Genomic DNA, 13,202 nt, shown 5'->3' with positions numbered 1-13,202 from the left:
CTGAGTCAAGAATCCTCTGCACAACTTAGAGTCCCCAGAGTACTTGCTTGGGAGGGCCAGTCGGAGTGAAGAAGAAGCGTCAGGAGGTGGTGTGCGCTGGGCAGTAGTCTGCTGCTGTAAGGCGGCAGTGAGTTGCTGGATCTGCTGTGACTGCTTCTGGATTTGTTGCGCCTGCTGAGTGACCACTCTGGCGACATCACGGAGATCAGGCACCTCGCCGGGATCCATGGTTGGAGCCTACTGTAACGCCCGGAGTAGTGGATCCACTGGACCGGCACCAGCGATGGCACAAACCTCACCAGGGAGCGGAGTCTAAGGGGCCGCTGGTTTTCACCAGAGCCCGCCGCAAGGCGGGATGGACTTGCTGCGGCAGGCGACCCCCAGGTCGCTACCCCTGGCTTGGTTGCTGGTGTCGGCAGGCGAGGCGTGGCAGGAGATGGCACAGGCAATAGTCTGCAGATGAGAGAGCACGTGACAGGCTGGACACGGGAACAGGTGGAGTGACAGGGAAACAGGAACCAGGAACAGGGACTTGGGACCAGGTAACGGACAGGACTCAGGAACAGGGACTTGGGACCAGGTAACGGACAGGACACAGGAACAACAGGGAGCTGGGCCAAACGCTATGGGAAGCATGTAGAGGCTCCAACCCTAAGGACAGGGCATGCTGGGATTTATAGGGGAGTGATTGGGTGCAACTACCAATTAGGAGCGCACTGCCCCTTTAAATCTGAGACAGCCGGCGCGCGCGCGCCCTAGGAGGCGGGGACGCGCGCGCCGGCCGGCACAGCGGGAGACAGGAGCGTGGAGAGGTGAGGCGCCCCCCGGGGCCGAGGTGACAGCAGCGCCGGGTCCCCGACTATGGACACCGGCTGCTGCATAGGGCAGGTAGCGGTCGCGGCGGCGGCCCGGAACGCGGGACGCCGCCGCGGCCGTAACAAGAATAGTAATCAGTATATTTGGGGGGTGGAACCAATTGTCTGCAAATCAGTGATTTCTTATGGGAATATTTGCTTTGGTATAAGAGTGATTTAGATTACAAGCACCATCCAGAAACTGATTATGCTCGTAATCCAAGGCACTACTTTATATTTATTCTGCTAGTGTTATATCCCTAAAAGAGATGATTTCCCTCCAGTCCTGACTACAGAAGCCGCAGAGAGATGGACATGAAGCAGTACTCACCGCCGGCTCCTCAGGAGGTGTCAGTGCCGGCTATGGCTTCTGCTGCTGTATATATAGTCAGATCTTTGCTATTGTGAAATCCTTAATAATGGTGTCTATATATGAGGGGTAGGTCACCCCCTCGGGGTGTTAGTGCTCAGTAAGGAAGTTCCTGATTGTATCTGTAATGTAGGACAGGTTGTGCCATACGCCTATTGCAGGGACCGCACAAACTTTATAAGAACATTGTGACACTCAAACAGCTGATTCATCCTGAGCAGCCTGTCCATTATGGAGCAATAATGGGGTGGGGTCATATAGTGCCATCTGCACGGCCGAAAGTAGGCTGAGAGTTAGGTGGAGGAGGAGGAAGAAGGTGTCCGGGAGGAATTGCAGTGTCCCAGAGCATGATCCCTGCGGCTGGACCAAGGATGGCACCTGTTCACTAACTGTTATATGTAATGTCATAATATGTATTCTCTGTACCAGTGTAACTGGCAGGGATGTGTGGATTACATGGGACCGAAAGGCATTTTCCCCCGAGTTCTGCCCCAGCTACTGACTGGCTGAGCGGACAATCCATCGATTGTTATAGTTATTGATTAAGAGACAAAATCTGTTTTATTGAGAGACTCAGACCATTAGCTATGTGCTGCTAGACCTAGACTTGGGGTAACTGGACAATAGGAAGCAGCCTTGCCTACACCGAGGATCTTACCTTCAGGACAGTCACCCCCTAAGAAGAGGGACTGATCCACAGTAGTGCACAGATGCAAGTAAGCTATGTTTTTGTTTTTGTTTTTTTCATATTAAGACAGGCAGATTATTACAGTCTGTAAATATAGAAATGAGTAATGAACAACGTAGATCGCAGTCACATTAGCCAGAAACCAACACTGTAATAACCTTAACAAGAGCAGAAGCTGCAAAATAGAGGCCGCTCTTAAACTATTTTAGAAAAATTAGAAAGGAAGAGAGGAGAGAAAGAAAGAGAAAAATGGTAGGGGAGGGAAGGGGTAAAAGAAGATCTCCCCAACTGTACACAAGAACCCCTAAATTGTCAACAGCTGCTTATAGTGGGTGGACCCCTCCAAGACAGTCCAAGCCATCCAGAGGCGAATTTCTCAGACCGTTCCTGCCAAGATGCCGTCAGCTCCTCCATCCTCTGTACGTCCTCCACCCTGCGGATCCAATGACCCAACGTGGGTGGGATCCTGGACTTCCAGTGGGATGGAATTCAGGCTCTAGCTGCGTTAACTAAAAATTTTAGTAAAGATTTTTTGTATCTCTTGGTAGGGATGTCAGACAGGTGTAATAAAAAGAAAGCTGGGGTGTTCGGGATTTGAAATTGCAATTTATTACTGATAACATGGTAGACTCCCTACTCCCTCCCAGAAAGGACGTAGGACTGGACAGGACCAAAAAATGTGGAGCAATGTTCCCTCCTCCACTCCGCCAACAAGTAGGGGAGCGGGTACGTAATACCATCTCACCAACAATTTATACCCTGCCTCCTGGAATTTACTAGCAATTGAGGATTTGTGGGTAAATTGGAGCACCCTTTCTAATTGTTTATCAGTCAAAGTGACTCAGGTCCGTCTCCCACTTTGCCACAACGGGAGGATAGAAACCTACAGGAGGAGAAACGAGGAGAGAATTGAATATAGAAAGAGAGTGGTGCAATGAATCAGAACCCAAAAGAGGTGAGGGTACGAGCGTACCCCGATGGTTCCAGGAGAGACCTCAAAAAATGTGTCCGCTCTCTGATCCTCCAGTCACCCAAATTGGTCAGGTCTCGAATATCCAAAGGTTCCTGAGCAGTGAACCATCTGTCATTTTGGAGGAAATCCTGCGCCCTGTATTTCCCCGCAGTCCGCCAAGACCCAAATGGCCGCCAAATGGTGGAGAAGGTCTAGAGCAAAGTCCGGCCGGAGGGCCATTTGCGGCCCGCGTTCCGAACTTTTACGGCCCCCCAGGTATCCAGCTTGCTATTATCTGCCTGTGTTATAAAGCATATAGCATGTAGCATGTAAAATGGTCGGCCCTCGCACATGTTCACTTCATCAAATTTGGCACTCTTCGAAAAAAGTTTGGACATGCCTGGTCTAGGGGAAATGTCCGCCTTAGTTACCACCTTTTGGCAGGTCACTAATGTTGGACCAATAGAGGGGTACCGAGAAAAATTTCCCAGGTGCGCAAGGTGGATCCAGGGGAGAGACGTAAGTGGCACAGAGATGAAAGTTTGTTCCAGGCGGACCCACTGCTTTAGATCTCTCTGCAGTACGGAGACCTGATAATAAGCCCTGACATTTGGTAGACCTATACCACCTCAGTGTTTTGGTATGAGGAGAAGAGTGCATGAGATTCTAGCAGCCTTCCCTGCCCAAATAAACTTGGTCAAGTCCCTGGAGAGGTGAAAGAAGTGCGCAGGGTGAAGTTTAATCGGAAGGGTCTGAATATGGTTTAGAGTTCAGGGCAGCATCTTCCTTTATAGAGCATCTACCGAAGCAAGTGTAGAGCCCCTTAGACCACCTACTTAGATCCCTGTCAAGTACATTTTGGTAAATTTAAAAAGTTGTGGGCGTACAATTCTGACAGATGACTGGAGATCCACACTAGAGATGAGCGACCCTGGAGCAGCTGGAGTCCATCCCAACCCGATCGATCAGTATGTGATTAGCTGGGGCTCCTGAAGCTTTAAGGTTGTCTGGAAAACATGGGTACAGCCAATGACTATATCCATGATTCCCACATAGCCTTAGGGCTTCATCCAACTTCAGCAGCCGCCGCTAATCACATGCCGAACGATCGGGTTCGGATGGACTCCAGCTGCTCCAGGTTCTCTCATCTCTAATCCACACCCCTAAATATCTAATGTCATTAGACGACCAATGGAATGAAAAGGAATCTGCCTGAGAAGACTGTAATGATGGAGCCTCAGATTTTTGGTAGAAAAATTAGCCAGGCCGGAGAACGTCCCCAATTCGGCCAACAGATGTTAGATGGATCTTTTAATGGGTTTTCTGATAGAGTATGTAATTCATATCATGGCCAAAGGCGTTTCCTCACTGACCTCTTCATCAGTGGCTGGGTTATAATAGTAATATTACAGTATAAATGGTTCCTGACATGGACAGAGGTGGCAGCAGAGAGAATACACCACATACAGCAGCTGATTAGTACTAAAAGACTGGAGATTTTTATATAGAAATAATTTACGAATCTACTCTATAACTTTCTGAAACTAGTTGATCTGAAAGAAAAGGATTTTCAGATTAATCCAGATGCATAATGTTTCCGAGGAGCCTGCGGCTGACCTGTCCATGCCCCTGGGGCAGAATCTGCATGGAAGACGTGGATTGTCAGGACGGGCTGTCCGGGATGGACGTTATCTGTTAGAATGATTCTGGACTGTCACTTTATCATTTCACCTTGTTGTTTATAGTCCCCTTGAGCATAAAGGTCAGTCGTCCGCCCCAATCCCGGACGAGCCCCCAATGGAAGGGGCCGATACTGTCTGACCACAAATTCTTCTTCAGGCAGAAGTTTCTTGACCTCCTGTGAATCCAGTGGACACCCTATGAGGTCTGGTCCAAATTTGTAACAATTAGATGACAACATTTTGCTAAAATCAATCACAACAGAGGCTCAAAAATCCCCTTGGAAATCTTTATTTAAGGAGAACTCTGTCACCCGCTTACTTCCCAGGCTCCGGCGCTGCCGCCCGCCAATCACTGGGAATTCAGGAGAAAAAGCCAAAGGTTTGTTCTAATGGAAAGTGACCTATAAGCACATTCCAGTAATGTCTCTCTACAGTCTCTTGTTGGGCTGTGTGATGGCTCAGGGGCTCTGTGTTATACCTCTCATGCTGGAGACCTGGGTTCAAATCACCTCAAGGCTCTTTATTCTCAGTTATATATTATATTGTATTGTATTGTATGCTCAGAGGAGTCAAACATAAGATTATCAAAAAGTCTCTTTTGTAGTGACTGCTCTGATGGCTCAGGGGGTCTCTGTTATACCTCTCATGCTGGAGACCTGGGTTCAAATCACCTCAAGGCTCTTTATTCTCAGTAGAAGGTATATATTATATTGTATGCTCAGAGGAGTGAAAATTATGTGACTGCTTTGGGGGCTTAGGGGGTCTTCCTCATCATGCTGGAGACCTGGTTACAGAAAGATTAAGATTCCTAGAAGAATTCTCTCATGCATAGAAGACAGTAGATTCCTTGAGTGTAGTAGTACTAGTGTAGATGATGTTGTTGTAGTAGTAGTATATATATATCTCTAGCTGTAGAAGACAGTAGATTCCTTGATAGCTGTTGGAGATAGTGTGTTATGGAGATAGTGTGTTATATTCTCAAAGGCCTAAAAATTTTTCACCATAGTCTCTTCTGGTGTGTCGTGTGTCGGATCTGGGATCTGGGATCTGCTTCTCATGCTGGAGACCTGGGATTACTAGGATCTAGTGAGTCATAGAAGCATGCTGGAGACCTGGGATTACTAGGATCTAGTGAGTCATATAGAAGGACACAGTTATGGCCTCCAATGTATCAGCTTATGAAGCAAGAGCCACCCAGTAGAGGGCAGCTCCCTTATATAGAGTACATGGAGTCCCTAACAAACAGGGACCTGGCACTGCTATTAGCAAGGAGCCGGTCAGGATTGCACCCTCCTAGCACAGGGTACTGCCCCCAGGTTACTCACACCAGCACAGAGCATTGCACCTTCATCACCAGCACATGAAGCATCGGGTCCTGGACCTGGGTCTCTAAGCCAAGCCAGCAGGGGGTGCTGCTCCTGGGAGTCACTGCTCCCCAACACCTAGCCAGCATTGGGTATTAACCTGGGTCACTCACACCAAGCCAGCACTGGGTCTGGTAGCACAACAGCAGACAGCACTGGGTTCTGAACCTGGGACTGCAGCACCACATCTGGGAACTCACGGTTCTTACCCCCTGAGCCACAGCTCCTGCTCCCAGAGTCAGCGGAATAAGGGAAAGATGGAGGTCCTGGTCAGAGTAAAGGAAGGTTCTAGAAAATGGACAACCCAGGCCACAGGAACAATCCTATAAGGAGATGACACAGGATTAGAACCCTGGTCTCCAACATACAGCACAGGCAGGCTACTCAGACCACTGAGCCACAGCTCCTGCTCCCAGACTCAGCGGAATAAGGGAAAGATGGAGGTCCGAGTCAGAATAAAGGAAGGTTCTAGAAAATGGACAACCCAGGCCACAGGAACAATCCTATAAGGAGATGACACAGGATTAGAACCCTGGTCTCCAACATACAACATAGACAGGATACCCAGACCACTGGACCACAGCTCCTGCTCCCAGAGTCAGTGGGAATAAGGGAAAGATGGAGGTCCTGGTCAGAATAAAGGAAGGTTCTAGAAAATGGGCAACCCAGGCCACAGGATCAGTCCTATAAGGAGATGACACAGGATTAGAACCCTGGTCTCCAACATACAGCACAGGCAGGAGACTCAGACCACTGAGCCACAGCTCCTGCTCCCAGAGTCAGTGGGAATAAGGGAAAGATGGAGGTTCTAGTCAGAATAAAGAAAGGTTCTAGAAAATGGACAACCCAGGCCACAGGAACAATCCTATAAGGAGATTACACAGGATTAGAACCCTGGTCTCCAACATACAACAAAGACAAGAGACTCAGACCACTGAGCCACAGCTCCTGCTCCCAGAGTCAGTGGGAATAAGGGAAAGATGGAGGTCCTGGTCAGAATAAAGAAAGGTTTCAGAAAAGAGGCAGCTCAGAATTAGAACCCAGGGCCCCCAGTATATAGTCTGACACCGAACCCTCCAGGCCACAGAAACACAGAATGAAGAGGAGGATCTGTCAGATTATAAAGAAAATTTACTCTTCCTGTACGATGTATAGAGCTGCCACCACACCAGCTCTCTTATATAGAGTCCCTAACAAACAGGGACCTGGCACTGCTATTAGCAAGGAGCCAGCACTGGGGATCACACCTGGGACAGCACTGAGGATCAGCCATGGAGGCCAATACATGAAGCATTGGGTACTGGGTCTCTATGCCAAGCCAGCAGGGGGTGCTGTATCCATCACCAACAGCCAGTATTGGGTAGTAACCCGGGTCACTCACACCAAGGCAATATAATACCAGGGAGGCCGACACCTACAGCCAGCACTGGGGACTGAAGCTGGGTCTGTTGGGGCACCATGGTTCTTACCCCATGAGCCACAGCTCCTGCTCTGAGATCTATGGGAAATAAGTGAAGGTGAAGGTCGTGGTCCGAAGAAAGGAAAGTTTCTAAAACAGGAAGAACCAGGATTAGATCCCAGGGCCCCAGCACTTACTCAGCCCTCCAGGCCACAGCAATAATATTAGAAGGACCCAGGTCTGCTAGTGGTCAGTATTCTAGAAAGAATGTCATGCAAGTTATATTAGAATCTATCTATCTATCTGACAGGATATTGAAGCTCCTTCTCCAACACCACAGATTAGCTCCCTGAGCTCCTGCTCTGAGAATGACGCTCCCCGTATACACCCGGATTGCTTAGAAGCTTCACCAGCCCTTCGTCTTCAGCCTTGTTCTATCCCATTGTCTATAGAGAAGACTATGGCCGGGATGAGGGGAGGGACATAGGGGCAGCGGCCGCAGATGATTGGCTGATTTGTTTAGCATCTAATTACAGAGAGATAAAATAAACTAAATTCATTGACTTATATTGGAGACTATCTGTTCTGTGGGTCGATAAATCTTCCAGCAGAGAGACTTCTGGTCTTGTCGTCCTACAGGGAAACCAGACTGTGTATACAGCTCCCTGTATACAGCTCCCTGTATACAGCTCCACCGGGAGACATGTCGGCCACCAGTGCACAAGGCTCCAAACTCATCAGACAAGACGCTACATCTTGGAGGAAGCTCTCATAGAACTTGGTTTGGACCAGAGCAGACGGCCATATGAGCCGGCCATAGCACCGGCCGCATCTCCTGTGGGTTCTGCCATGGCGGTGAGGTGGGTCACAGATCTGCCACACAGGAGGATCAGCTGGAGAAGATCCTGCAGCCTACGAAGCTAAAGGTCGAAGCAGACGCCCCCTCAGAGCTTCCTGGGCCTCCTATGTGCTGAGGGACGTGTTCCGGAAGGGATTCAGCCCCCAGCGGATGTCATACAGGGTTATACTAAGGTCCCTATTCCACAGTAACGATAATCGGCCGGATCGGCCCCATTTGGCCCAATTCGGCCGATTATCGTTCGGTGAAATAGAGAGAACGATCAGCCGATGATCGTGTCATCGGCTGATCGTTCATTTAGGGCCAGACCTAAAATCATCATTCCCCCACCGAGCATCGTTACGGTTGAATAGCGGTGTGCGGCGGGCGACTGACGATTTGAGAAGAAGAAGAAGCATCATACATTACCTGGCTGCAGGGCTTCTTCTCCGCGCTGTCTTCATCCCCGGGTCCCGTGCGCTCTATCTTCTGAATGGCCGGTCAGCTGACGGAGCGCTCAGCCAATCACAGGCCAGCTGTCAGCTGACCGGCCATTCAGAAGATAGAGCGGGGGGACCCGGGGAGGAGACGGAGGACAAGCCCTGCAGCCAGGTAATGTATTGCTGCAAGGACATCCGTAACTATGTCCCTGCAGCCCTCGCTCAACGATCATCGGCCGGTGAAATAGGACCCTTAGGGTGGTATTACACGGGCCGATGGGGGCCCGATAATACCTGTAAACGAGCACGTTGCTCGTTTACTTGGCCTATTACACACCCCGATAATCGTTAACAAGGGCTGCAGGGACATCGTTACCGATGTCTTTGCAGCCTTTGTTTAAACTGTATACATACCCAATCCATGGTCCAGGGTTCCTCTTCTTCTTAACTTCTCCCCAGGTCCGCGCACTTCAGCTTCACAGCGGCTTGTCTCTGCTGACAGGCCGCTCGGCCAATCACTGGCTGCGGCGGTTCCGGCCTGTGATTGGCCGAGGGGCCTGTCAGCTGACACAGGCCGCTGAGAAGCCGGAGCGCACGGGAACCGGTAAGAAGCTCTGAGGAAGAGGAACCCTGGACCATGGATTAGGTATGTATTCTTCTTTGCTAATCGTCATACACATCACACACCTCATACACATCACACACCTCTCATACACATCACACACCTCATACACATCACACCTCTCATACACATCACACACCTCTCATACACATCACACACCTCATACACATCACACCTCTCATACACATCACACCTCTCATACACATCACACCTCTCATACACATCACACCTCTCATACACATCACACACCTCATACACATCACACACCTCATACACATCACACACCTCTCATACACATCACACACCTCATACACATCACACACCTCTCATACACATCACACACCTCTCATACACATCACACACCTCTCATACACATCACACACCTCATACACATCACACACCTCTCATACACATCACACACCTCATACACATCACACACCTCATACACATCACACACCTCATACACATCACACACCTCTCATACACATCACACACCTCTCATACACATCACACACCTCATACACATCACACACCTCATACACATCACACACCTCATACACATCACACACCTCTCATACACATCACACACCTCTCATACACATCACACACCTCATACACATCACACACCTCATACACATCACACACCTCATACACATCACACACCTCATACACATCACACACCTCTCATACACATCACACACCTCATACACATCACACACCTCATACACATCACACACCTCTCATACACATCACACACCTCATACACATCACACACCTCATACACATCACACCTCTCATACACATCACACACCTCATACACATCACACACCTCTCATACACATCACACACCTCTCATACACATCACACACCTCATACACATCACACACCTCATACACATCACACACCTCATACACATCACACACCTCATACACATCACACACCTCTCATACACATCACACACCTCATACACATCACACACCTCATACACATCACACACCTCTCATACACATCACACACCTCATACACATCACACACCTCATACACATCACACACCTCTCATACACATCACACACCTCATACACATCACACACCTCATACACATCACACCTCTCATACACATCACACACCTCATACACATCACACACCTCATACACATCACACACCTCTCATACACATCACACACCTCATACACATCACACACCTCATACACATCACACACCTCTCATACACATCACACACCTCTCATACACATCACACACCTCTCATACACATCACACACCTCTCATACACATCACACCTCTCATACACATCACACCTCTCATACACATCACACACCTCTCATACACATCACACACCTCTCATACACATCACACACCTCATACACATCACACCTCTCATACACATCACACACCTCTCATACACATCACACACCTCATACACATCACACACCTCATACACATCACACCTCTCATACACATCACACACCTCCCATACACATCACACACCTCATACACATCACACCTCTCATACACATCACACACCTCTCATACACATCACACACCTCATACACATCACACCTCTCATACACATCACACACCTCATACACATCACACACCTCATACACATCACACCTCTCATACACATCACACACCTCTCATACACATCACACACCTCTCATACATATCACACACCTCATACACATCACACACCTCATACACATCACACACCTCTCATACACATCACACACCTCATACACATCACACACCTCTCATACACATCACACACCTCATACACATCACACACCTCATACACATCACACACCTCTCATACACATCACACACCTCTCATACACATCACACACCTCATACACATCACACCTCTCATACACATCACACACCTCATACACATCACACACCTCATACACATCACACACCTCATACACATCACACACCTCATACACATCACACACCTCATACACATCACACACCTCTCATACACATCACACACCTCTCATACACATCACACACCTCATACACATCACACACCTCTCATACACATCACACACCTCATACACATCACACACCTCTCATACACATCACACCTCTCATACACATCACACACCTCTCATACACATCACACACCTCTCATACACATCACACACCTCATACACATCACACACCTCTCATACACATCACACACCTCATACACATCACACACCTCTCACACACATCACATACCTCACATATACATCACACATCATACAGATCATACACTATCGCACAGATCACACACTATCACACATCACACACCTCACATATACATCACACAGATCACACACTATCACACAGATCAGACACTATCACACAGATCAGACACTATCACACAGATCACACACTATCACACACATCACACACTATCACACACATCACACACTATCACACACATCACACACTATCACACAGATCACACACTATCACACATCACACACCTCACATATACATCACACAGATCACACACTATCACACAGATCACACACTATCACACAGATCACACACTATCACACAGATCACATACTATCAGACAGATCACACACTATCACACAGATCACACACTATCACACAGATCACACACTATCACACAGATCACACACTATCACACATCACACACCTCACATATACATCACACAGATCACACACTATCACACAGATCAGACACTATCACACAGATCACACACTATCACACAGATCACACACTATCACACAGATCACACACTATCACACAGATCACACACTATCACACAGATCACACACTATCACACAGATCACACACTATCACACATCACACATCTCACATATACATCACACAGATCACACACTATCACACATCACACATCTCACATATACATCACACAGATCAGACACTATCACACAGATCACACACTATCACACAGATCACACACTATCACACAGATCACACACTATCACACAGATCACACACTATCACACACTATCACACAGATCACACACTATCACACAGATCACACACTATCACACACTATCACACATCACACATCTCACATATACATCACACAGATCAGACACTATCACACAGATCACACACTATCACACATCACACATCTCACATATACATCACACAGATCAGACACTATCACACAGATCACACACTATCACACAGATCACACACTATCACACATCACACATCTCACATATACATCACACAGATCAGACACTATCACACAGATCACACACTATCACACAGATCACACACTATCACACAGATCACACACTATCACACATCACACATCTCACATATACATCACACAGATCAGACACTATCACACAGATCACACACTATCACACATCACACACCTCACATATACATCACACAGATCACACAGCCTCCATCTCTAACCTTCAGGATGGATCCAGCATGAAGCAGCAGCCGCACCCTGAGCTCCTTCTCTGCTCATCAGCTGAATGATGTCACAACCTGAGGGCGGAGCCTCCTGAGTTTCTCATGTGCTCCGCCCCCAACTGCTAGCATCATCATCATCATCATGATCATCAGCATCTTCATCACGATCTTCATTATCATCATCACTATCATCACCAATATTATCATCACCACATTCATCCCTATCACAAACATCCTAATCACCATCATCATCACTATCATCAGCACCAACATCATCAGCATTATCCCCATCATCATCACCTCTACTGTAACTAATAAGACTCCTCCCCCACCTCTACTGTACCTAATAAGACTCCTCCCCCACCTCTACTGTAACTAATAAGACACCTCCCCCACCTCTACTGTAACTAATAAGACACCTCCCCCACCTCTACTGTAACTAATAAGACTCCTCCCCCACCTCTACTGTAACTAATAAGACTCCTCCCCCACCTCTACTGTAACTAATAAGACACCTCCCCCACCTCTACTGTACCTAATAAGACTCCTCCCCCACCT

At 48.0% G+C, this 13,202-nt stretch overlaps 1 protein-coding gene across 2 annotated transcripts in view; it reads right to left on the bottom strand.

Annotated features, from left to right (window-relative positions):
- Positions 1-12,707, bottom strand: part of RPS6KL1 (ribosomal protein S6 kinase like 1) — a 29,818-nt gene extending 17,111 nt beyond the window's left edge. For both annotated transcript variants that reach the window (XM_069949984.1, XM_069949985.1), the window contains exon 1: positions 12,642-12,707. In XM_069949984.1, coding sequence (XP_069806085.1) covers positions 12,642-12,699 — 58 coding nt within the window. In that variant the 5' untranslated portion in view covers positions 12,700-12,707. The remainder of the gene's footprint in view (positions 1-12,641) is intronic.
- Positions 12,708-13,202: the final 495 nt, after the last annotated feature.

The sequence above is a fragment of the Dendropsophus ebraccatus genome, chromosome 13, assembly GCF_027789765.1.
Source record: "Dendropsophus ebraccatus isolate aDenEbr1 chromosome 13, aDenEbr1.pat, whole genome shotgun sequence".
NCBI lineage: Eukaryota > Metazoa > Chordata > Amphibia > Anura > Hylidae > Dendropsophus > Dendropsophus ebraccatus.
This window is presented reverse-complemented; position numbering and strand designations above follow the sequence as displayed.